Here is a 25,474-nt window from a genome sequence, read left to right as displayed (position 1 = left end):
TGGGCAGGTGGCACCGAGACTGGAAACCAGTTTTTGTCGGTATAATGGGCAGGAGAGGAAACTAGAGGTCCCAGGACTTTTTGGGTGAGCCCTGGGCTGATGCCTTTCTTCTGTGTTTTCTCTCGTGTCCTGGCAAAACAGGCAGGTTTTTCTGCAGGCACAACCAGGAGCTCATCTCTGAGATTGCAGGGGGGACCTCCCCGTGGGTGTTGTTTTCTTCAACGCACAGGTTCAAAGGTAAAGCTGCCTTTACCATACAGTGTTTCTAAGCGGATAGTCCCAGAAAGGAGACTAAAAACAACAACAAAAAAAAAGCATCGATGCCAGCCTCTGGTTGAACTTCCTTGTGTGTTCCTGCCTGTCCCCAGCTGCTGGCTGCTCCCCAGCCTCTCTGCTGCCTTGCAGATGTTTTGATGCCCCAAGAGCTGCCAGCATGACTGCACACGCCGTTGCTTTCCTTGGGAGGATTCTGCCAAAAGGATCCAGGTTTGAAAAGGCGAGCCCAAAAAAGTGTGCTACGGCAGCTCCTTCGCCCGGCTGAGCTGCAGCCGGAGCACAAATGGAAAAATGCAACAAATGGAAAAACGTTTTACTGTTGCAGTAGGTTTTTAAGAAATGCTCTCAGTGCTGCTGCAGTAGAGATGCAAATGGATTTACATTGAAGGGCCACAGACCTGGCCTTGAAGCAAATGTGCATGCCATCAGCAACTTTTTTTTATGCCTGTGTCTTCTTGGTGACTTGCAGAGTGACCGACCTCAGAATATGGTCCTGAGACTTCTCAACTGCATTTCTCACTGAGGTAGGGTCACCATGGGCTTGTATGAGAGGCACTGTGAAGGAATACTCTTCTTCCCACAGTGAAAGTAACTTGTGTTTTGGAGCCAGGGTTACACGTTTGCATCTCTCGCTCCTACAAAAGGCGTAGCAGAGACCGTGGTTTGGTGTAGCCGAAGGAAGCGAGATGCCAGTGCAGTGCTCTGTGATGTGTCTGGAGCGGTTCGCTCCTCGCATTTTGAGACAGCAGCTGGTGCGGGAGGCCTGTGACAGCCCTCATTGTGTCACACTGTTCTTAATTTAACATAGAGGGGATTTGGAGGCTAGCTGCAGCTGGCTGTGATGGGGGTCAATGGATAGTCCTTGCATATGCGATGGGTTTCCTTCTCCTATCCGATTCCTTCGTTTGGACGCAGTGGCAGACTCGAGCAAACCGGTGCTTTTACAAACCAGGGCTGCCTGGAGTTTGCTGCTTTGCCCTTGAAGCTGATGTCGATTCCTCCAGTGCGCAGGTAATTCTGCGAGTCTGCATTTGGGAGCACAGGACCTTGGGGTCTGGATACTACGATCCCTTGAAGACTGAGAAACTCCAGGGCAAAACTGGAAGGGAGCCAGCTTCAGAGCAGCTTAAAACAAAAATGCTGCTCGGCAGTAAAACAAACCAACCAACCCAAATGCAACATGTCCACAATGAATTAGGTGAACTGCAGCAGAGGGACTCGAGAGGTATTTTTTTTTTTAATGATAGGTTGCAATCAGATGTATGTTGGTTTTTAAGCTAATGCAGTTCCATCATTATTTTTCAGGGTGTCAGACATTCTTCCAGACAGCAATCGTTACCTTAACTGATACGTTAGACCTGTACGTTACTGTTGTCCAGTTGTTCAGAAAGACTGGGAAAGGTTTTTCAGCTTCCTTGTGGAAGGTCTGGAATTTACTGTCTGCATTTAGAGTGGGATTTTCTGTGGAGCCAGGGAGCTTTGGCCTTCATTGCTGAAATTTGATGGCAATTCTGTTTAAACTCCCTTTGAATTCAGTACAAATCCAAATCTCTAACCATCACCAACCCAAAAAGTGGACTGTTGAGCTGAGCATGCTCAACTTAATAGTCTTAAAAATGCGTAGTAGTTTTCAAAGCTTGCTGTTGGTTCTCATGTGGAGGAAGAATGTCCTAATCCCAAATAGACAACATATTTACATTGAAGCTGTCACATGCATTGTGGTTATTGAGTAGCAAAGTCCTATTATCCTATCACAAAAAGCTTATATAATGGTTACTTCTTCAGAAGTACTGTGCTTAAAAACTGACAAACTGTTGTGAACAGCATACTTTTGCTTTTGGTATGTTGAAACTGGAAAATCCTATGGATGTTTTAACCTCTGTAAAATGCTCAGATGGAGAATCTGAGGTCAGGAAAAGGTGGAGGTTCAGACTGCAGAGAGATGATCTGTTTAGCATTAGCTAGTCAGGATTGCATGAGACTGCAGTCCTCACAACTGTTTGGCTGAGCACCAGCTCTGCATTACATAGAGAGCGATTGCCAAGAGCTGGGAGTTTTGCAATAATGTTTAGAAATTTCCTCTATTTAACAAAACAGAGCAGAGGAAAATTGCTCTATACTCCAGTGAATTGTATTCTCCTCTAAATAAAATGGTTAAAGTGGTTGAGAGCCTTATCTAATGAGTATCTGAGCAACTTCATATATGTGTCCCCAAATCTCTGCTGATATTCTGGTTTTTGTTCAGTTATCTAGCACATCCCTAAACACGTTTTGCGTGCTGCTTGGTGGTCCGGGCCCTGTTGGCTGCTCACATGGGCTTGGCTGTCCTCCTTCCCAGCTGCTGAACTGTGTTAAGAGATGATGAAATATGCTGTTCCATGTAACCAATTTCAGTATTTGCTGCAGGGATATTAAGGACAGTCTGAGAGCTATTGCCTTGTGCACCAGGAGGGGAGTTCATGTGGCATGCTTAATGGGTGGTCTGTGGGAAAAGAAAGAAAAGCTTGAGGAACCCTCCATAAAAACACTTCTGTAGGAAGGTGGTCTGAAAGACACACGGAGAGCTTGTTTCCAGCCTCTGCAGAGATGGAAGTGTGCTAGGTTATGCGTGCTGAATCCAGTCATTTGCCTGTTCTGGTGTGTGAAGGTTTTTACTTGGAGTAGGCGATGTAATTAGGAGCGAGACAAAACAGTGAGTAAGTTCAGAGTGTGCTGTTGGGGAGTTTTGAAACATTTTAGTGCCATCCCAGAGAATCCCAACAAATCCTAGGTTACAAATAAGGAGAAAAAAAAAAAAAAAGAAAATTAAAAGGCAGCTTTTCTGGATTTCTTCAGAGAAATCCTTTCACGTCTTCCATCCAGGTGCTATAAACCAATTCAGGCCAGTTGAGATGAAATTGAATATAACGTTTTATTGTAAATAATAATGTTAACAGTGACAAACGGTAGGCTGCCAAAATCAACACTGAACTAAATCTCTTCTTCCTCAGACACTGTTATTATTGGGGGGGAAGAATCCTATGAAATATGAGATCTTAAAAAATAAGCTTGCTTATTTTATTTAAGAGCTAAATAGCAGTTTATGTTAATATTTTATCATATTTTAACATTAGTATTCAATAAAAGGTACTAGATGCATCTGCTCTGGGAGGCTGACAGGATCGTGACTATGATGTTACTGGGAGAGGTGTGTGGTTTTTGGTGGCGGTGTTTATTGTATGTCTTGCGTTTCAAGACACAGATGAAACTCCTTTGCTGGGGTAAGATTTAATTGAACAAAAAACTTCAGGGGGATGGCTATCCAACTGCTATTTAAAATCACCTTTTGCAATGAATTCTACAGCTTCTGTAGCATGTTCCAGTGTCTTCAGTGCATGTGTTGCTCTGTACCCCATCCACATCGACAAAAAACCTGAAGCCTGCCCAGATCTAATTTCTTCAGTGCGCCTTTTCTCCAGGGTCTAAGGATAAATGATCTTGATCCTCTTGTAAAAGCTTTTACTGGTTGGACTGTTATTTTACTCCTCTCTTTCTCCATGACCACCTTAACACACCTCCTAAACAAGGAGAACAAATCCTTTAATTCTTTCACTTCATGTGTTTTCTGAACCCAGTTACAACTTATTTTTTATGCTTTGCTGTGGGCCCTTTCCAACTTGCTGCTGCTAAACTAGATATTCTCTAAACTTACAGCTAATTTACACGAGCCCTCCTTCCAACATATGTGTAACTAAAGCTTCTTTGCTTCTTGTAGGTACATTGGTGGCTGAGCAGCCTCTCTTAGTCTAGCCTGATGGCAAATAGATGACTGAGCTCCTGGTTGTCTTCTAATACTTAACAATGATACTCAATATAATACTTAGCATATATAAATAAAACTGGCATCAAATAGGTTTGTATTTCGGGATACAAGTGTGGATAGGATTACTTTGCACTGATTTATGCCTAGTGTAACCATGTAAACAACTTAAAGTATAGGTTTTTAAAGAGTAAAATTTACGAAAATTGCCTGACATCTGCTACACACTCTGGGCATAAATGTGGGATATTCTTAGTGGTTTAAAATAACACCTCAGTCTCCCCAGAATTTCAGACCTCAATTCCACCCAAAATTAGATAAATTGCAAATGAATCCTCCTTCCATGATAACCAGAACGCTTAATTTCACATTTTAGAGGGGGAAATTACCATCAAATGGATTTGGAGTGTTAGATGGAGTGGAGAGTGGGAGGTGTGGAGTGAGTGAAAATGGAGTGGAGGGTCAGAGGAACGGGGTGGAATGTGGGAGAAGGAATTTATTTTCCTCTCAAAGGTGGGACTTTAAACCAGCTATCACCAAATAGCTGTGTCTTTACAGCTCCTCAACCCCCATGCTCACTGCCTGATTAATTAATTTATTACAAATGGAGCGAAGAATAGGCTGCTGAAGCAAGGTGGTGTATGTGGGAGGAGAAGTGGTGAACCTTGGTTTTGGGTCAGGTCTGCGAACTGCTACCACCTACCTCTAGGTTGCAGCAAGAATATTCTTTAATTCAGTAATTACACTGGGAATTCACCTTATCTAGAATAATGGGTTTTGAGGATGAAAGTCATAGCCTTCTATTCTTTGGAGGACTGTATCTGGCAAGTTTAAACTCGGGCTGGATATGCGCAGTTAGTACAAGATCAACATTTAATCTCTCTTTTTGAAGTTGGTGATCAATGGATTTCAGATTCTCTGCAGCAGCAGCTGCCAGTAAAAAGGACTGGGGTCCAGAGCTTAGGGTTTTTAAGAAAGATTTTTTTTTTCTGCTGAATATATAGCAGTTGTGTTAAAAAAGAAAGGAAATCTGTGTTTGTGGGATTTGTGCGTGCCATTGTCTTCTTGCATAGTGAGTTGTCAGAATTTTATTTTTAGTTGTGCTTGATTTTTGGAGATGGGTCTGGCAAAACTCTTGATTCCCATACTTTCTCTTCCAAGCCTGAATCTCTTTCCTTTTTACCTTCTTTCCTGGGTCTTGATGGGTCTTGTAGCATCTGTGTGTTCTGGCATGTGAGCTTCCTGCTGCCACCAGCTGCTGGCTCACCCCCTGAGCTAAGCCAAGAAAAATGGGACTAACACCCAAAAGGGTGACAGCATGTGGAAGAACTTCCTTCTCTGGATGTTTAAAAGCAGCCTTATGCTTTGTATCAAAGGCCTAGTCTCCTTATGTTCCGAAAGTGTTAGAGCTGAACGAGGAAAGGGATCACACTGTGCTGTTGATCTGGTTTCTCTGTTGAATTTCAGGCTGGTGGGACTGTACTTAACCGAGCTGTTTCTGTGCAGCAGCTATTTTTGAGCACAGAAAGCTGGTGCACGCTGGCCCCATATCCCGCCTTAGAGTTTGCATAAGACTGTAACACACTTGGGTGCAAAAGTTTTGACATGTTTGTTTTTACCATCTTGTGTGCCTGTGGCATCGGGTGTGGGGGTTGTTTTTGTTCCATGGTAATGAGTGTTTTTGTGGTTTGGGACATGGACTGCTGCAAGAATTAGATGCTATTCTCTCTGTCCAGCAGCACAGACAGCTTAACCACGGAGGTCTCCGATGCATTTGTCCTGTTAAGAATTGCTATAATATTTAAAATTTCAGCTGTTGCACATACTGTTATTTTGGATAGCTGGTTTAGGTTGTATGCTTATTAAAATGAGATCTTCATTCTGTGTTGTGAACCAGGCTCCCGTGATCCTCGGTCGTGTCTGTTAAAAGTGCAGCCAAACCTTTCTATGACCTTTAGCCTAGTTAGCTGTGTTAAGATTTGTTAAGTAAGGCTTTTTTCCTGGGCTATACATAGGATTTATGTGTCTTCCAGTGCTTTCGAGAGTAAGAATCATGCGTGTGTCCAGTGGTGTCACGCCTTCAGCTTTCAGGGGATGCGGACAAACTGTGGGCACGTAAACAACTGTGAGCCAGTAATATAAATATCTCTGCCTAAAACCTGATAGCTCAGCTCATCTTAGTAGGGCTACTACAGCTTCACAACTGACCAGCAACTGGTAACATGCTGTCTTGGTACTACTTAATGTCATCTTGGTCTTAGTATGTCAATGAGTTGAGCAGTGTCTGACTTTTGCAGAACTACTGCTGAAACCAAGCGCGAAGGCTGTTCCTGAAGATCGTGTAGTCATCTAAGTGCAATTGGCAGTCGTTTGTCCCACACCACTTCTGCTGGGGCTAGCGGAGCGCTTCGTAAGCTTTAAGTGCTATAACTGGGACTGGAGAAGTTAAACCCCAAATGAAGGTTAATGACTGAATTCAGAAGCAGGTTGGGGAACAGGAGGCACATACTGGCCTGCTCTGCTAGAAGGCAGTTGATTATAGCTGGCAGATGGCATCAACAGAAGATTTGCCCAAGAGCATTCAGAAGATCTAGAGCAAAGCTGGAAACCGAACCCAAGCAGGCTGATCAGGACTGTTTTCTCCAGCTAACAGACCAATGAGAAGCTGCATTTTCACACTCTTGTGCAATAAGCTTCTGTGTAGACAGCTCCCTCATAAACTCAAGGGTGTGTTTTCCAATAAGCAGAAAACCACTGGAAAATGGTGTTTTAAAAATGTAGTGTCTTTCTAGAATAAAGTGATGTTCTTCAGGCACTGCATAATCCAGATTAGGCTGTAGAACTACTACAGATCTGTACCTAAACTGCAGTAGTTTTTACCTGTTTAGAGTTCATTTGTTACTTTGTGGGATTTCACGTTCTTTTTTTTTCTTTGTCAAGGGATTGTGATCTCCAACTATGTACAGAGGTTGTAAATGTTGCCTATTATGGAAAAATATGAACTGTTCTAATTTTACTGAAGAAAATACAGCTTTTTTTTTTTTAGTAGCTACATTAAAATGTTGTCGTTTCAATTGGGTGGTAATAGGCTGCATATAAACAGTTTGTCCTCCACATTCATCATTCATCCTCTTAGTGTTTATTCTTCTCTCTTTTCAAAATAGAAGCTGGTTTTCCTTTTCCAGCATTTTGTAATTGTCTGGAGTGTTGCTGATCAAAACAGAACATAGAAACAAGTGTTCCTTTGAGTGTCTTTTAACTTGCTACCCATGAAATAACTTCTCAAGCAAGGGATGCTGCATCTCGTTGTCTAACAGATAAGCTCATTTGAAGGTAAGCAGTAATTAAAATTGCTGCTAGTTTTTTGGGTCTGCTTCATATGCCCTCACCTCTAGCTCGTCTTAGTAAAAAGGGTCAGAGGTTTCAGAGGAGTTTGGAGTAGGATGCATCATGAGCTTGACCACAGATGGATTTTGAATATCAGCCCACAGTGACAGTATTTACAAATCAGTTGCTTTCACTCAGATTTCTGTAGAAACACATTGACTGTTTGACATAATAAACATGACTGAGTTTATGGCATGAAGATGGAGCAGATAGTGGTAAGAGCAGAAATTGTTATTAACCGTATTTCCAGTTTGCCTTTTTAAGAGCTGTGCAGTTAAATGCACCAAAGATGAAGTGTTCTTGGAAGCTTCAAGCCCAGCTCAGGATTTGAGTGTGAGACTTGGATGGTTTGTAAGGAGATTGATCTTCACGTTTTTGGAAATGAACCTTCCATTCTACATACAGATGGGATTAAAAATAAACAAATTAGTACTATGTGTTGATGGCATGATATTGAATCTCTGGTTGTTTTGACGATGGCACAGAAAATCAAGTTGTTTTATTTTTCATCAATCGCGTTTGTTTTGTTTTTCTGAGCTTTCTGTGTTTTCTCATTCTAATGCCTTTAAAAAATAAATGGTTATAATCACATAGAGGCAGAATGTATTGTTTGAATTGCTAAACTGTTGAATTTAGTAATTCTATGAAACTAAATGCCATGAAGCAGTTGCCAGCGTATTAGAAGTCTGAGCTGAGGTATAAGGCAATTTTTTCTCCCTCTCCCATATGTCTTAAAGCCCATCTTTGTTGGTCGCAAATGACTACAGCGGTATTGCCATAGGTCATGTTAACTGACTGCTGACTAGTGGCCTTTCCCCTTCACGCCCCAGACGCCCCTGGGTTGTACACTTTACAATTCAGTGAATTGTTCACAAGTGTGAACTGATTCTTCTTTGGTCGGGTTGAAGTCTGAAAAGGCAGGTATGTTAGGCTACCAAGAGGAGTGCATCTCTTAGCTGAGAAAGTCTAATGCTACTTATAAAGGCTGCTGTTTTACCTATCTTTCTAGAAAAGCATCTGCTTTCATGAGTGTCCCTTTCAGATTTACTCTTTACTTACTGGGAAAGTTGGAAGTTTGCAAAATTTTGTGAACTTTTCTTTGGACACCACGGAGTTTGTATTTACTTGAAAAGCTGCAGAGTTGGCAGAACTAACCTTGCCACGGCGTTAAGAGTTTGGACCTAATGTGGTAAGTGCCAGGCCATCGAAACGGAGCATTTAATCTCTCTTCTGACTCTTGTGTTATTTGCAAAGTTGGGAGAGCCTGTGTTTCTTCAGCAGCATTCCGAGCAGGAATCAGTGTTGAGAACCAGCTTGTTGTTTTGATTCCTGTTTTTTTCCCCTTTCTTCTCCATGCCAGCAGGGCTCTAAAAGTGCTCTGCGGTGATTTTTATAGAACATGGTCTGCATAAAACATGCTAGTGGGGAGGAGCAGAGAAGTGAATATGATTTTTAAAATCAGAGTTGCACCAAATCCTTTTTTTTTGTTTTCCAGAGGAAATTGAATAGTCATTTGTTTTTTAAAAGGGATGAACTCTGGACATCTTTCAATAATCAATCGGTTTACATCTATGTACAAATGCACTGAAATTTTAACACAACTGCAAGCAGGGCAGTATGATTTCCCTGCTGGGTGTTCGTAGCAAAAACAATGCAGCTGTACTTCAATCAGGACAACTCTGAAGCACAGAAGTGACAGTGAACACAGCGGTTAATGTGTTATCTGTATGCTGTTGCCCTACTGTGTGCATCAGTGGGGAAGAAATCTCTTGAAAGGGATGGGGAACTGGGATAATATTGATACTGATTGGATTAGACGTTGTTCATGTCTGATCTTTAGTTAAGAAGCTGTTGAGTTCCTCTGATGTTGATTGGAGTTGATATTTCAGGCTCCTTTTTCCTTTGTAGCAGTATTAATGATGGCTTCAGTGTGGAAATGTCTAGTTGAAAATCTGTCTATTCATATTCCGTAAAACATTTTGGGGACTATATATATATATTTAATTTTGTACATAGACCTTTTATGGCTTTAATCTTAGGCTGGATATGGGACAGGTTTGGTGAAGCAATATGCATAACTGAAAAATCCTGTCCCAAAGAACTTGTGACTTAAACAGAGCCCGCTATCATCAAACTTTCCAAGTGTTCAGATGGTTTGGTACAGTGCCACTTAAAATAGACATAGTTATGGGGAAACAATGAGTTGCAGAGAAGAAAACAAGCACTTTGCATTCTAGAGGTTTTTTCCTTCTGTTTTCTATAACTAACCTGTTGGGCTTTCGTGATATTGCTAGTGCTTTTAAAGATGACAGGGGAGGACGTGGCAAGTTAGGAAATGAGATGGAAGTGATACTGGGACTTCATTACTTAATAAATAATTCTCTTCAAGCTTTATAAACTTTTCTGAGTTACAAATGTTGTAGAAGAAAAATGTTTTATGTTCAGTGAAGCATTCACGATAACAATTGTCTGTCTGTGTGCTGTCCGAGATCCCCCCAAAACCTGCAGCTGAATTAAATTTTCCTTATTACTTTCATCAGTATGGACTTCCTCTAAAAAAAAAAAAAAAAGCCATCTCTTTCCTGACTCGGGAAAAAAGGCAGCACAGAATGTTAATAAAAAGGCTGAATTTTTAAGCATGTTTTTAATTTCATCTGAAGTTGAGTTGTAGACTCTGACGGAGCCCTTGGCCTGCAGATAAATACATAGTGTTTTTCTGGACGTACTTTGCTTTGGCCCATGAAGTTCCAGGTGCTCTCCAGTGCGCATGTAGTTGGAGCCAGAGGTCAGGAGCAAAGCAGTAGCATGGGATCAGGCTGCCAGCATAGCAGACCTGCAACTCAGAACCTGTATAAACTGTCGTCCTTTTAAAGGATTGGAGGAACTGAGTGTGAAAGACATTATCAAGAGCTGACTTTGATATATCATATACAGTAATGTGAATTTGAAACTGGAGGTATTTATATCACAGGCCTGAAGTAATAGACGAAATAACGTTATCTGTCGTTGCTGCTCTGTTCTGTGTGTTGTTCCTTGAGATGAGTGGCAAGTTTATGGACCTCTGCTGGTTGTGCGTTGGAAGCAAAAGTGTCAAGTGAAATACTGAAGCTAGAAGTCAACAGCTGATCAGCATAGACCTCCGCCAGCTGTTGTTTGAGATAGAAGAAGTGGAAGAAGGGATGGGGAGAGTACTGGGTTTCAAGGTGGCCAACTGTAGGGGCAAATGAAAATAGTTCTTCATTCGATGACAGAAGATCACTACCAGACTTTGTCAGTCTTAGGAGAAGCTGAGGGAGCTCCATTACTTCCAGAAGTTAATGACTTTTTCTGGAACGTTGGTGTTCTCCTAACCTGCCAGTAGTATTTGCAGCCGTGACAGGTATGGTAGCACCATTGTACTTGGTTGCTGTCTCCTGAGCCATATCTGAAGATAAGTAATTTTCTAGTTTACTGCTGGATGAAGAAGAAAGACTGTACTCTTAGGGGAGAGATGAAGTAGTTGATTTGGCCATCAGTCTGACTGGCGTGGCTAGGAAAGCATGTTCTGCAATACGTCTGTTTAACGTCCTCTTCTGGAAGGAGCAGTGGGGCTGAATCATGCCTTTGGTCCCATTTGTAGTGGGTCCTTCAGAGGACACTTATGCTTTCCCTTTCCTGGAGTTTTGTAACCTGGCTTTTTAGAATTTGTCCTAAACCTTAGTTTACGGATTGACTGAAGGTACCTGTGCATGTGGGCTGGAGTATTCATGATTACACTGGAGGGTGTGAGTACAATAGCAAAGAGTTTTTTGTTTGTTTTTCTGAACTGGCAAGGTATTTCCTGTGTTAATATTGGCATCTTGTCTGTGTTAGTCTCAGTTGAATGCTCTTTTACCTCAACCCACTTGCTAACGTGTAAGAATGAGTTCTAGGTGAGTTTGGACTAAACTACTGAAGGGCCTCAGTCCAAACCCTTCGGCTGTGTGAAGGACTCTATTGTAGATAAGGAATCAGGCCCACTTATCTCTGTCTTTTCTTTTACTCCTTTGTCTGACAAATAGAGGCAATAAGTTATGGGCAGTGTGCGTTTTTCTCTCACGTGAAACTTCTGTGTTCCTTTTTGCTGTATTGCCTGCCCTGATGATCTGGGAAAATACGTCTTCCTTTGCTGTAGTCATACTCAGCACTTGAACATCTGTAGATGCTGCTAATGCTAATATGTTTTTGTTTTTTTTCTTCTGTAGCATCTCCCTTCCTGCTTTTTGCCAACCGTCGGGACGTTCGACTCGTGGATGCTGGAGGCACGAAGCTGGAGTCCACTGTGGTGGTCAGTGGTTTAGAGGATGCTGCTGCGGTTGACTTCCAGTATTCGCAAGGCATCGTTTTCTGGACAGATGTGAGTGAAGAAGCCATCAAGCAAACTTACATTAACCAAACTGGCAATGTGGTGCAGAATGTCATCATTTCTGGTCTGGTTTCCCCGGATGGCCTGGCATGTGATTGGATTGGGAAAAAACTTTACTGGACAGACTCAGAAACCAATAGGATAGAAGTAGCTAATCTCAATGGAACATCTAGAAAAGTCCTCTTCTGGCAAGACCTTGATCAGCCCAGGGCAATAGCTTTGGATCCGGCTCATGGGTAAATATTAATTTGACTTAAATGCTTAAATGGCTACGGTCGTGATTTATGTTGGGTTTTCATTTCTGAAAGAGAAACATGGTCTTTTGTTTCAGTTTACATTTTCCCAAGGTATTTTTCTCAAGATCCATAACTGAACATATGTTTAAACTTTAATATTTTGTGGCCAGAAATGAGAGTCCTGGGCCAAAAAGAAAAATACAGCTGTTCTTAGGTGCCAAGTCAAATACTCGATCAGTATGACTGCCTAACTTATTCCATAGTGCTTCTGAAACGTAATTAATTTTTCCAGCCTTTTTTATTACTATTCCCTCAGTTATCTTGTCTGGTAAGTTCCTTATTTGATATATCATATCTGATGTGTCCAGTCAGCAAGGTGTGTAAATCTGTGTGAGTCAAAACAGAAATTCTTTCTTGCTGTGCTCTGGTAAACACAACCAGGATATTTTTAAGTGGTGACTTCAATGGTTATGTTTGTGCTGGCAAGTGAAAGAACCCAGGTGAAATCAGGGGCTCTTAATGCTTTAAGATGACCAGGTTAGGCAGTAAAAAGAGAACAGGCTGAATTTGTTGCAATGACCAGTCAGGTGCTTGTAGTACTCTTGAAAATACTTGTCTCTGTATGGTTCATCCGTCCCTCCCTCTTCAATAACCTCCAGCCCTGCACATGCACTATTTGCTGTCCCCGTGCACAGACAGTACCGATGTTCACTTTGTGCCCTGTATTCATTGCAGTGATAATTGAAGGGGTCCCTGCCCCTTGTGGAAATCACACTGTCAACAATGATGAACTGTGGATAAGGGGAGCAGCAAGGAAGTATTATGCTCACAAGCAAAGCTAGTTGCTGTTTTTAGTTTGCTACCCTTTTTTACAACTTTTTCTGAGAGTATTTATCTTCTTCTTCTGTATGGTATATGCCTTTAGGTTTCTCATCTTTAAGACGATCTGACATCAGCTGACAATTTCATTGAGTCTAGCCTCGTTGTAAAGGGATGTTGAGTTAATGCAAGGTCTTAGCATAAACCACAGAAAAAGTAATTTTATTGCTTATTGGTAAAATGGAACTGACTGCTCTGGGAGACCAGCAGTCTCTGGAGAAATGATCTTCTTCAGGTGTGTGAGAAGTGAATACTGAAACAGAGCAATGAAAGAGGGCAGCTTGGGATTGCTGTGTCAGCGACTGCCATATGCTACAGACTGAAGCTTTGAAAAGTTATTTTTGCAGAGATCTCAGCATAAGGCTTTTCAGATGAATGGGAGGTGTTATGGGTACATTTATGATACATACACGAAGGACACAAAAGTACTAAATGAAACTGTGTGCACCCAAAGAAACAAAATCCTTAGTTTTGTTGACATACCAAGCGCCAGAGCTGCCTGTGTTCTCCAGATAAATGATAGAAGGGGAAGTAATAATTGATAAGAAGGAAAGTGGAGAGACTGTTTTGGACCACAGGACTTTCAGGAGAGACTTTGTCCTCTTAATGCTGACCTCACTTCTGCTACTGATGCCTTCAGGTGAAAGGAAGGAGAGAATTTACCTGCAGGGGTCAAGAAGTTCAGTAAAATATTGATTAAAAAAACTTCAAAACCTGAAATCTGTAAAATTCTTCCCCTAGCAAGTTGTTGTATGCAAGTATTTTAAGTAAAGTAGCAGGAATCCTATCTCTATCCTTACAGTAACTCATCTATGCTTAATTAACAGTGTACACTAACTTTAAATGAGTTCAGTAGTATAATTTAAAGAGAGAATATGATGTTAAATTCAGTGTTTCGTAATGAAGTAGATCAGAAATAGTGGAATGGCACTGTCCAGCAATACTAATGCCAGGCTGACATCTCATAACTGGATCCAGTTCCTCACCTTTTGACTGTTTTCTTTAGCGTAGCCTACATGTTGGTCATGGAAATGCATTTTATGTCTTATTAGGTGCTTTCTGACTTTTTTGAAAAACTGATGGGTTTAATTGGGGATTTCTGGTAACATTCCTCCTATATTATGGGAAATGCAAAATTATTCTTTTAATAGAAACTGGATTAAAACAACTGGGAGAGAAAGTGTGGCTGGTACAGTCAAATGGAGAGCTTTTACAAAAATCACTGGTATTGTGTGAAGCTGTAGTGTTCTGCAGATCTAATCCTTGGTTGTGTTTGGAAGGAGGAGGAGGCACAGGCGTGGTTTATTTTGCATGACTTTGAAAGACAGATCTCAGTGGCAATACTCTGTTCAGAACAGATGTGCAGCATTTCTTAAGCATACACAAAATTGACCGAGTCTAACAATAGAGGACTTTGTTTCACACTAGCTTCCTGTTGCCTGGGAGTTGTACTGTGTCCAGTTTACAGCTCAATATTTTGTGGTTATGAGACACATTCCAAGAGTAAGAATACAGTGCCAGCTTACAAGGAAGTTATCTGGCATTAGCTGCCTGGTATGTGCTAGGCATCATGCCTTGGGTTTGCCTTTCTATGGGTCCTGTGGTAGCCTTCTCTTTCCTTCCTGGAGGACTTCTCCACTTCTAATTGTCTTGCATTTACTCCTCCAGAGAAAGTACGCAAACATGAACAATCACTGTGGAATGGGCTAATATAAGGAACAAAATTTATTTGCCAAAATGGTAGGTGTCTGCAGGTGTACTGGTCACCTTGCAACATTTTGGTTTTGATTATCGTAATTACTTGAGGTGAGGAGAGAATGATAGTTCTTCTGATTTTTACACAGATAATTTTTTTCACTTGCTGGTGTGGCTTTGCTGAGCATTAGTTCAGTCTGTAGGGTTTTTTTTTCCGTTGGGAGCAGCAGCGTTAAATGAAACGCTTCCATTGGATTTTAACTTGTGGCAGATATTTCTAATGTTTAGTCTGATTTAAGTATTAATCCAGTGCAACAAAGCAAAGTAAATTAAACTCTAAGCATTCTGTGAAAATTAAGATACATATATTCTTTATAATTAACCGATTCATCCCCATTAAGGTTTATTAAAATCAGCCTCCATAGAGCTGCTGTTCTGGTTAAAAGTGACAAAATTCAGTATTGCTTAATTGCATGAGAATCCTATTGAATTAAAAGCAGATTTGTCCAAATAACTATGTCTGTTAGTTTAATGCAGTGACCTTAAGTCAACAAATCACATACGTGGCATGACAAATTTGAATTTAATCTGATTTTACAACCAATTTCATGTGGTAGATCTGAAATATTTTATAGGTGTAGACATGACATTTGACTTAGGCACAGCAGGCTCTGGGTTGGAGCTCCTCTAGAAACAGTTGATCCTTATTGACCAGTATTTTCTGGGGTAGGAAAGTGGGTTTGTCAAGTATGTTATCATATATCTATATGTTAACAGAATTTCTGTCATTAGAATTTATTTGTAATGATGAAATGTGTCCTTGTGCAGATAGGGGACACCGTTACTTCCCTTGTAGCTTCAGTGAGGCAGTTCTGCAGAGACGAATGGAAGACCCAGTTTCATGATTGGGAGTTTACATTGGAATACTGTGCCCAGCTTGGTATTTGCATAATATATATATTTTTTTCCATTTTGAATGCAATTCAAGACATAGACTAATTTGAGAGAATAGAGGAGAACGTACTGAATATACAGTAATCCTGAAAATGTAGCCTCTGAGGAAAGATCAAATGGTTTCATGTTGTTTGTAGAGAAGGAGGTGACAAAAGGGATGGAGAGGAACATGAGATTTGAAATACATAGGTTTTGACAGATGATTAGCAAAGTTGTTCTTAAAACCTTTAGTGTTTAGTGTTAGAGACTCTATGACCTCTCTGGGCTATCTTTTCCAGGTCTTTAAGTAGCCTTACCATGAGAAAGCTTTCTTAATAACAAGCCTAAATCCTCTTCACTCTTTTCTAGTTGTTTTTTAAGCTCAGTACTTTCAGTCTGGTCTACTGTGGGCTTATGGAGTATTCAACACTAAAGGCTTTAATAAGAGTTATTTTGATCATCTCTCAGGAATGTTGGAGGTGTAATTGACCATGGTGTAGGGTGTGGAGATGGACTAGCTGACTTCTAGAGGTTATTTTTAAAGCCTATTTTTCTGTGTTTTCCAGCTGAAATTCAAAAATTTGAAAATATGAATGTGATTTTTTTTTAATGTTTTGGCAGGACTGCTAAATAGTCACTTGGTTGTTTTTGACATAATGACATTTATAAAGAGAGCATCATCATTTCCACACCAAACTGGCATTCCTTCTTTAAAGGTAATGCTTGTCTAAAGCTTTCTATATTATGGCAGTGGAATTTGACTGAATACTCTGAAAGTTCAATTATGTTCTTCGTAAAGGATTTGTTACCTGGAGTAGGCAATATTACCTGGAAAGAATTTCAAATAGGGCAGCAGTACAAATCGTAGTATAACGTGAAAGAGAGGCCCTTGTCATCCACCACATAGCCTCAAACAGTTATTCAGAGCACTTCTGGAAATTCTTTCTTTTAAGGCAAGCAATGAGACTATTTTAGATCATCCGTGTGTCTTCACTCTTCACAGCACCAGTGACAAATCTTCATTTGTACAGGATTTTCTTATGCCCCGATCGTGATTAACATGCAGCTGATCTTTATGATTTCTACACCATTTCTTAGGGAGTAGGAGGAGGTCGATATCATATAGCAAGAGGATGGCTTTGGTTGTCTCGGTGCTGGTGTTTGAGGTGACCCAGGGACGTGGTCTTCATTTTGCTATTGGCCCTGAGCCCAAAGAGATGGTGGAAGCTGAAATTTCCTTTGATTAGAAGTCTTTGATGGATGCTGGTTTTTAAAATGCACAGAGGATTGTTCTGTTCATCGTGAGTGGGTGACTTTGGTTTGACTCAAAACATGTTTTTATTTTTTTCATGTAAAATTAAGCAATGATATAAGCTGAAGTACGACTTTTTTCACGTAACCAGTTGAATGTGAACTTTAACAGGTTTATGTTTGTTTAATTGTGTTTGAAATTACAATCTTGCAAATGAACAGGCCTTGACAAATCATTGATGGTCAATTGAGTGTCCTGTTTTCCCAAGTTTTGAGTTAACCTGCATCAGGATGCTGAAATAGATCAAATCCATTGGCTTGAGTCAAGCATTCAAGGGCGGTTGTGTGAGATCTGTGGGTAAGAGAGCAAACATGTCCCTTGCAGGACTGAATTGCTGCTGTTCACTATGTTTGTTGGATCCCTGCCCTCTGTTAAGTCAGTACAACGTGTAGGTATCATTTCTTGGACTGTTCTGACACACTGTAATCCAGTGTTCCTGTAATCCAGTGTTCCTTATGGTCACAAAGACGATTTAGGATTGGAACATATGCCATAGAAGGAGAAGCCAATTGAGCTGAGACTGTTTAGCCTGGAAAAGAGAAGGCTCAGGGGGATCTTACCAAAGTGTATAAATACCTTGATGAAGGGGAGTAAAGAGGATGGAGCCAAACTTGCATCAGTGCTATCCAGTGAAAGAACTAGAGGCAAGGAGCACAAACAGAAATAAGTTCCACTTACAAAAGAAAAAAAATCTCTTCTAGTTCGAGGGTGGTGAAACACTGGAACAGGTCGTACAGAGGGGCTGTACAGCTTCCATCCTTGGAGGTGCTCAGAACCCACCTGAATGAGGTCCTGGCTGACCTGCCTTGGTTGACCCCACTTGGAGCGGTGGGATTGGAGTAGGTGATCTCAAGAGGTCCCTTCCAACCCGAACAATTCAATGTATCAGTGAAAAAGGTGCCATTCTGGGGTAGGGCTCCTGACCTCCCAAAGTCCTTTCCCTACCTTCTTTTCTGAGACTTCCCTGACTAACCTAGAGTGGAGGTAGGTTGCTGAGTTGTTTGTGGGGTGCTGTCAATATGAAATGATTTCTTTAAATATTTTGCGTCTTCATTCCTCCTCAGAAATGTCTGGGAAGAAAATGTTACCTTGCATTCTCCCTTTTGCCTTCTTTACCTCATTTTCTGGCCAGGAGGAGCAGTTATAAGGGCTCATTTTAGCTTCTTATAGTGGCTTTCCTGTTTTCTGTATAGTTTTTTTTTTTTTTTTGGCATATGAATATGGTAGGTATTCTTTTAGAGGGGTAAGTGCTTTACCTCCCCCCCCCAAAGGAAACCCTAGCAGTGCAATTTCTTTTTCTTGTTTCAGAGGGTTTTGCAGTAATACTGAGTTCCAAGTGGAGAATTCTCTTCCTAACCCTGCTGAGCAGTGCAGCCTATCAGCTGATAAGCCACTGTTTCCTCTTCATTCTCAGCTGCCAAATAGCATCCTATATACATTAAAAGTATTTTAGGGAATATTAAAAGAATAAACCTTTCACAATGAAAGACATTGTAGGGAACCTGTAGTGGAGAGAGGTGGTTCTCGGGCTTGTTTTCTTTTTGTTTTGTTACAAATATGCACTTTAGAATGGATATGGTGTGATTAGTTGTAATTATTACCTGCTGTAGCATATTCTTGGGCTGGAGCAGGAAGATCTTTTATTTATTTATATATATATTTATATAAATATAAATGAAGATGATCCAGGTTGAAAAAAGGAGGCAACTTGAGTAAGTGTCTTGCAACTTCTTGCTATGCAAGACAGCCATTCTTTTTCCTTCTCTAGACGATTGGCGCTATTTCATGTAGCAGTTGAGTTTTTGGAGCTTAAGCAGTTGGATGGGTAAGTTTTGAAGGAAGTAAGTTTTGAAAGTGCAGGATTCTGAACTTCATGGCAATTTCCTGTGAACTCCTGTTTCATGCCTTGGGCTTGTATAAGTTGGAGAACTTTGAAATTGGAGAAGTCTGTGCTGATTTACATCGTCTGTATGACTGGCCCGTTTTGTGTAAGCAGGTTATGTAAGATTTGGCAACCGCATTGCATTTGGGGAGGTGGAAAAAGTGTTCAGCCAGTGTGGCTTCTTTTTATTATGACCACGGTACCTTCCAGCTCGGATGGCTGATCAGCTGCTCTTTGAGGGCATAGCTGTGATTTGTAATCTCTTCAAAAACGATGACAACAGAGATGAAGCAGCAGGAAATAAGAAATGACCTGCAGCTTTACAACTGAGGGGAAATACGGTCCTCATCCTGTTTTTGCTTCTGCACCTGGAATTTTAAAATGAGTTAAGCTGGCAACATTAAGGCCACTGGGGTGCAGTTCACCAATTTTATAATCAGTTTATTTTGCAAGGTGGCTTTCAGTCCCGGTCTTCTGATATTACTGAAGCACCATTTAAGCCCTGATTCAGTGTGGTAATCAAGTATGTGCCAAAATCCAGTGACTTGTTGGCTGTTAAATTTCTGGCTGATATGAATTTCTTTCCCCACAACCCTGCACTCTTTGTTTTTGAAAGTTTGGGGTTAAAGGCTAAAACCCAGCAAAGGAGAAGTAGTAAATGACAATTAAGATTCCCCAAAGAACTGAAGAAAGGAACCAGAGAATTTGTCCCAGGGTTGATTCTCTGGTGCTCCTTGGTTTTTCTTTTTGAGAGTAACAATTTGTGATAGTTGCATAGCAGTGAGTTTTCCTCACAATGGCTCTTTTATTAGCTCTTCAGGAATACATGTTTTGTTTTGCTTTCATAGCCTCACTGTTGTTACGCTTTTATTTACCTGTTGTAATCCGGGGGGATACAAAACTCCTGGGGTGCTAAATCTTAGCCCTAAAAACAAAATCTATTGAATTTGTGCTAAAATACAAGATAGCAGTTTTGATATTTTTAGCTTCCCCCAGTTGTTATGGTGTGCCCTAACCCAGGGATATTTAAAACTGTGCAACTTACACTTAACCAACCAACCAAAAGAAAAAAAAAAAGTTTGCAGTGCTGCTCAAGCTAAGTTTGTGTCATTCTTTCCACAATAATCGTGGATTTTTTCCAGGATTTATAACTTGTCCAGAAACTGTCTGTCTTCAGCTGAATCTCAGTGCAACTTGTCTCAGCCAGGATACTGTTGGTGTTTAATTTGGTCCAAACTAGCTTTGTCACTCTTGCAAAACAGAGTGGAAAAAAAAAAAAGGAAAGTTTGACACTGCATTCTTGAAAATCCCCCACAGGCATGCATTTAAAACATGACATTTCATGGCCTTATTAATGTCTCGTGTCAAATGCTGCGTTGTGCCTTGTGTTGACCAAAAAAAGTCAAAACAGCCTGGATGCTATGGTGTGGAAGGGGGTTGAAGCGGGCTGCCCTAGCTAGTGACTGCCCATTTGCTAAGGTAGCTGAGAATGTTGTCTTGTAGGGTCCTCATGTCAGAAGCAGATATGGGGACCAGGGAAGGAAGGAACTGCTTCGTTTGGCAGCGGCATGGTTTTAAATAGGCTTACACAGACCAGAGATTCCCCCTCCCTGTTGCAGGAGCAGTTCAGCTGTTCTTATAATGATGTCTAAACTCCCAGTTCAGTCTTGACGTGTTAAGAGACCCCCAAAATGGTGTTTCAGTTCTGTTACTTTGGTTTTAGACCTTTGAATGGCAGCAGCATCGATGAGGATTGAGCTTGGCTCCTGCTGATGAGCTAAAAAGTAGGGATGTAGTTCTTCTTTGGCAAATTATGTGTGAAGTTGAAAGTGCCGGTTATATCCAGCAGTCTCTGCGTGGTCACGTATGTGCCTCGTGGGAAAGCACATATCAGCTATGAAACAGGGCAACAGGTTCAGGGGGCAGAGGGGGAGAGTTACTGGAGCTCAAGCTCCAAAAATATAGTAGAAAAGCCATGGGGGCCCTTTGGCTTACCGACTTTTCTTCATCTGAATGCGTTGAGCTTCAGGGCAGGCCGCAAGCCTTATTTAAGAAAAGAGAATTGAGAAGAGGGAGTTTGCTCCAGGGTAATGTTTTGCGTAGGTAGGATATTTTTCATCCTTTTTATTCTAGCCTGCTTTTAATTGGACTTGGGTAGTTTTGTCTCTTTGTTTTGCTTTAAGTAACTATTGCAGGATTTCTGATTCAGGTCTGAGCTACTTTTTAGTCTGTATTTATGCGTTCAAGTATATAAATGAGTGTGGCATTATCATAACCATATTAAATAGCCTAACATCGCCTTTTGATAGCCAGGGTTTTCTTCATTCAGCAATCAGGTTTTTGACTGCTCTGAACTGATTCTTCACTTTGTAGTGAATTCAGAGACGCTACAAATCTGTGAGCTAGGGAGGATGTAGGACAGAGGAAATTCTGTTTTGTGGTTTGAAATTTCAAGTGGGAATTCCAATTCAGGAATTCTGGATAACCTTTTTTTTCTAGGAGCAAGAACTGTTGATGCTGGGACAGCTGTACGGGGACTTGTCTCTGTCTCCCTCCTCCTTGTTCATTTTCTTTCCTGTAGAGAGGTCTCAGGGTGTCCTTTGAATACTTAAAGCTAGCATGGGTGAGCCAAATCAGAGAACTGATTTGACTGAAAAATGACTCGACCAAAAATGGCCGGATCAGTTCCTCAGTCTGATTCACCAGCTGGTTGTATACACGGTTTCTTTTATGTCTGCCCTTCTCTGGCTTCAGTTGTTTGTCAATAGCTGCCTCACCACACAGTTTGAACTGCCACAAATTACAGCCTGACCTGTTAAGGAAAACCAAAATGAGTGGCAATTTACATTCATACGTTGGTTTGTGAGCTGTGGCAGCTCAGCTCCTGCCTCTGCTTCTTCGGGAGCAGCTGGCCTGGCCTGGCTGGGGGAGCTCAGACATTTTGGGAAGGCGCTTGGGGACAGGGATCCAGTGCAGCCATCCCGAGGTGAGCCGTCTCAGCTCATGAATCAGAAGCCTGAGGCCTCATTTGTATGGAAATTTTACTAGTTCAGCTGGCAATTTTTTTTTACCCTCCCACACTCAAGAATGTATGTTTATTGTGATACGAGTTGTTTCTTTCTCTGTTTGAGCTCCTGGTGGCAGGACTTAGCTTTAATGTCACGTAGTTAGTGCGAATACCCAGCTGTTACCTGTCCAATGCTGCTGTTGATATAGCACAAAGAACCTGGCGTGTTGGGGAGTCCGGTGCATGGACACTTAACTGTGTTTGAGAGCTCACTCAGGTTGAAGGTTTGCTGGCACAGACAATGCCAGAAATATCTGTATCGGCACTGGGAAAGCAGTCAGTTTTTCTGAGTGGCCTGAGGTAGCAATGTGTAGGGTTAGCTGTGTTGTGTTTGCACCCCTGGCGTGCCTAATTTGCAATTTGGATATCTGTCTCTGGGTAATACTGGCTGGAAACCGACTGTCCTCTCCTAGTCAGAAAGCATCTCTTCTAACTGCACAATCTCAGCTCACCCAGGCACTGGAATTTGCTGATTTCTCATCTTCTCGGTGTACCAACTTTAAAAAGGAAGTACAGCGATGGTCATTTTGGAAATTGTCGGTTTGGGTAGTAATCAGTTGTGTCTGAATGTGATTTAGGATATCAAGTTGTAATAATTGGACATGCAACTTGTAATAACTGGGCATACATTGGTTGTACATGCTTGTGACAATCAGGTGGTGCCCAACATTTGAAATATGATGGCAATACTTTTGAGACCTGCTCTAATGAAAGACTTTTTTTTTGTGCTCTCTGGAATGGTGATTTGAAATGGTGAGTGCTAATATATTTTGGGGTTATGTATTTGTGCATATACACGGCTTTAAGGTGCAACACAAAATAAGCAAAATCAAAACAAAACACTTTAGAACTCTATAAAAGCCACTATTCCTTCTGTTGCTGAAGCTAACAAACATGTATTGTCATATATTTTCTCCTTTCTTTTTTAGATACATGTATTGGACTGACTGGGGGGAAACACCCAGAATAGAACGGGCAGGAATGGACAGCAGCACACGAAAAATAATTGTTGATTCAGATATCTATTGGCCAAATGGACTCACAATTGATCTTGATGAGCAGAAACTTTACTGGGCTGATGCAAAATTGAGTTTCATTCACAGAGCGAATCTGGATGGTTCCTTTAGGTAAGTTTCCTTTAGTCTGTAATATGGTGTGAATTATTCCTCATCTTCTGCATTTGTTTTGCACTGAAACTTTTTTCAGTAATCTAGAATAATGTAAATGCCTTATTGTTAATTTTAACCTCAATTGTTGATAGCCTTGCAAAAATAAAACACCCACATGCCATAAATCTGACTTTAAAATTTAGAGTATTTGTATCATTATTTTACTCTAGATAGTTTCTAGCCTTCTTGTACAGCATTTTTTTTAAGGCTTGTACTTATCTTTAGAATAATTGGAAATGCTCTTCTGTGGCTCCAGGAAATCTAACATTTAACCAATGCTTATAGGGATTTTACAGGATTTTACTGTATTTTTTACAGTGGGGTAATATATGTTGAGACACCTGTCCTTGGCCCTGTCCAAAGATGTACTTTGTGACATGCCTATAAAGTAACCAAATTCAACTTACTTCAGGTTGTGAGCAAATGTCATTTTCCTAAGGCTTGATACAAAGCACAGTATACAAGTTTTGTTTGGAGGGCTTCTTTACAATGGTCCCTGTTGATTTTTGGCAGAGAAATGACCCTTTAGACAGGCCAGATTTGGGCACTTGAGTTTGTACCTGAATCTCTGTGAAGTGTTCAATGGGCACGTTGCGTTGGCTCTGAAGGGCAGCTGCCATCTGCCCGTGAAATGTCCTGCTGAGGATGCAGTTCTCTGCGTTTTGGTCCAGCTTTGGTCTTCAGGTAGTCTTAAGAAACAACCTGTTGAATAGGCAGTAGTATACTGAATGCCACGCTGCAATTGATTTCTGCACAATTAGTAGAATTACGTTTGATTTGGTTGGATGAGGCACCCAGAATTATACCTTCTTAAGTGTAGCCTACCCAATTCTTTGGATCCTAGATTTTCACATGAAGACTTAAGCATGTGCTGGGGTTGCGTGGATAGCAAGCTCACAGTGCAGAAGTCTTTCTGCTGATATTCTTTTTAAAAGCAGCAAATTATGACACTACATTATCACTTTACTGTAAGAATACTGTAAATGAGTTGTCTTATCCTGAAACACAACTTCAGATGCTGAGATTTTGTTAATCATTCTAAAGAAGTTTACCTTGAGGAAATAGAGAGGGATGTTGGGTTATGGTATAGTGCTCTGCCAAATTGCGCATTGTCAGCAGGTTGCTGTCCCGACGTGTCAGCAGCACCTTAAGGCAAACTGGAAATTGCAGTGACCTTTATATAATGCACATAAACTCTGTATTTTAAAACATATAAAATTTATTTGTTATGAAATCATTGAGTATTGATCAAAATTCGGAGTTTTATGTCTGTCTATATAATATGCCTTCCCCCTCCAAATAACACTGCATTTTTTCATGGTGTTTTTCATTTCTTTTTGCAGAGGTGCATTCTGTGCCTGATTTTCACACTCATAAAAGAGGCATAACAATATTGACATCCTTTATAAAACGCTCTAAGTTCTATTGAGAGTACTATGTAAGAGCTAGATAATGGTGGCATTGTAGTCAGTGACAAGTACTAAGTGACAGTCAGAAGTATAGACAAGGGAAAAGGCCTTTACAGAAGTGGAGTGGAAGCTCAAAGGCTTGATACAGGTTCATAGAAAGAAAATACTGTCTCAAAATTCTAAATCTAAGAGTTTGCATGCAATGTAAATACATTTCTCTAGTTTGGGGGTAGGTGGCAGAGTGTAAGATTTCCCGTCGCAGTCTCAGATTTCTGCCAGTTCTCTTACATGTGCAAATTTAATAAACGTTACTTCTAAGTTTGAGTGAAAACTTAGAGTTGGAATTGGTCGGTCAAATGTATTTTGCTTATGTTAAGGTAGAGAGAGACCACCTGAAAGAGAAACAGCTTTTGAATACATTAATCCCAGCAATCAGTCCAAATTATTCTGTGATAAATTGGTGCATTACACTCCCTCCCCCCTCACGTGCAGTTTTGTATCATAAAGGAATCGGTATTTTAGGAAAAATTAATATATGTGCTATTTTGCGTTAAAAAAAAAAAGTTTAGCTCACTGATGCACACTCTTATTTTACTATCAGCTGCTGGAGAGCTGATGTCACACTGGATGTCAGGACACTCCTCTGCAGGATGCGTTCTGTGAAATTCCTTGTCTCTAACTGCATGTGGGCTTCAGGCATTATTTAGTATAATAGCTTAAATGTCATTTAGCTGTGTATGTTTTAGATTGTAACTATGACAAAAGTTCCTTCTTAAAATGTTATGCCTATTAATAAATCCAATGAACATTGATCTTAATTTTCTTTTTCAACACTCATAGAAAAAGTGAAATCTTTGAAGTTTCAAATGCTTCTTCTCCTCCCATCCCAGAATTGCTTCAGAATTCAAATAAAAAGGAAATGTACCCTCTGCATGGTGGATTAATGCTACTGGATCAATCTGCCTGTTACATTAGCAAGATTCAGTTTCCAAGCATGTCAGCTGGAACTTTTTCAAGGGATGTAATTACGGGAGAGGGGGAGACTT

The 25,474-nt window shown here is 40.8% G+C and overlaps 1 protein-coding gene across 5 annotated transcripts in view; it reads left to right on the top strand.

The window, feature by feature from the left end:
• The window catches only part of LRP5 (LDL receptor related protein 5), a 168,567-nt gene that overhangs the window by 43,187 nt on the left and 99,906 nt on the right, over nt 1–25,474 (top strand). For all 5 annotated transcript variants that reach the window (XM_083838263.1, XM_083838266.1, XM_083838264.1 and 2 more), the window contains 2 exons: nt 11,686–12,082; nt 22,780–22,977. In XM_083838263.1, coding sequence (XP_083694389.1) covers nt 11,686–12,082; nt 22,780–22,977 — 595 coding nt within the window. The remainder of the gene's footprint in view (nt 1–11,685; nt 12,083–22,779; nt 22,978–25,474) is intronic.

Source organism: Anser anser (genome assembly GCF_964211835.1).
Source record: "Anser anser genome assembly, chromosome: 5".
Lineage (NCBI taxonomy): Eukaryota > Metazoa > Chordata > Aves > Anseriformes > Anatidae > Anser > Anser anser.
The sequence above is the reverse complement of the archived record's forward strand: the minus strand, read 5'-3'. Positions and strand labels throughout refer to the sequence as shown.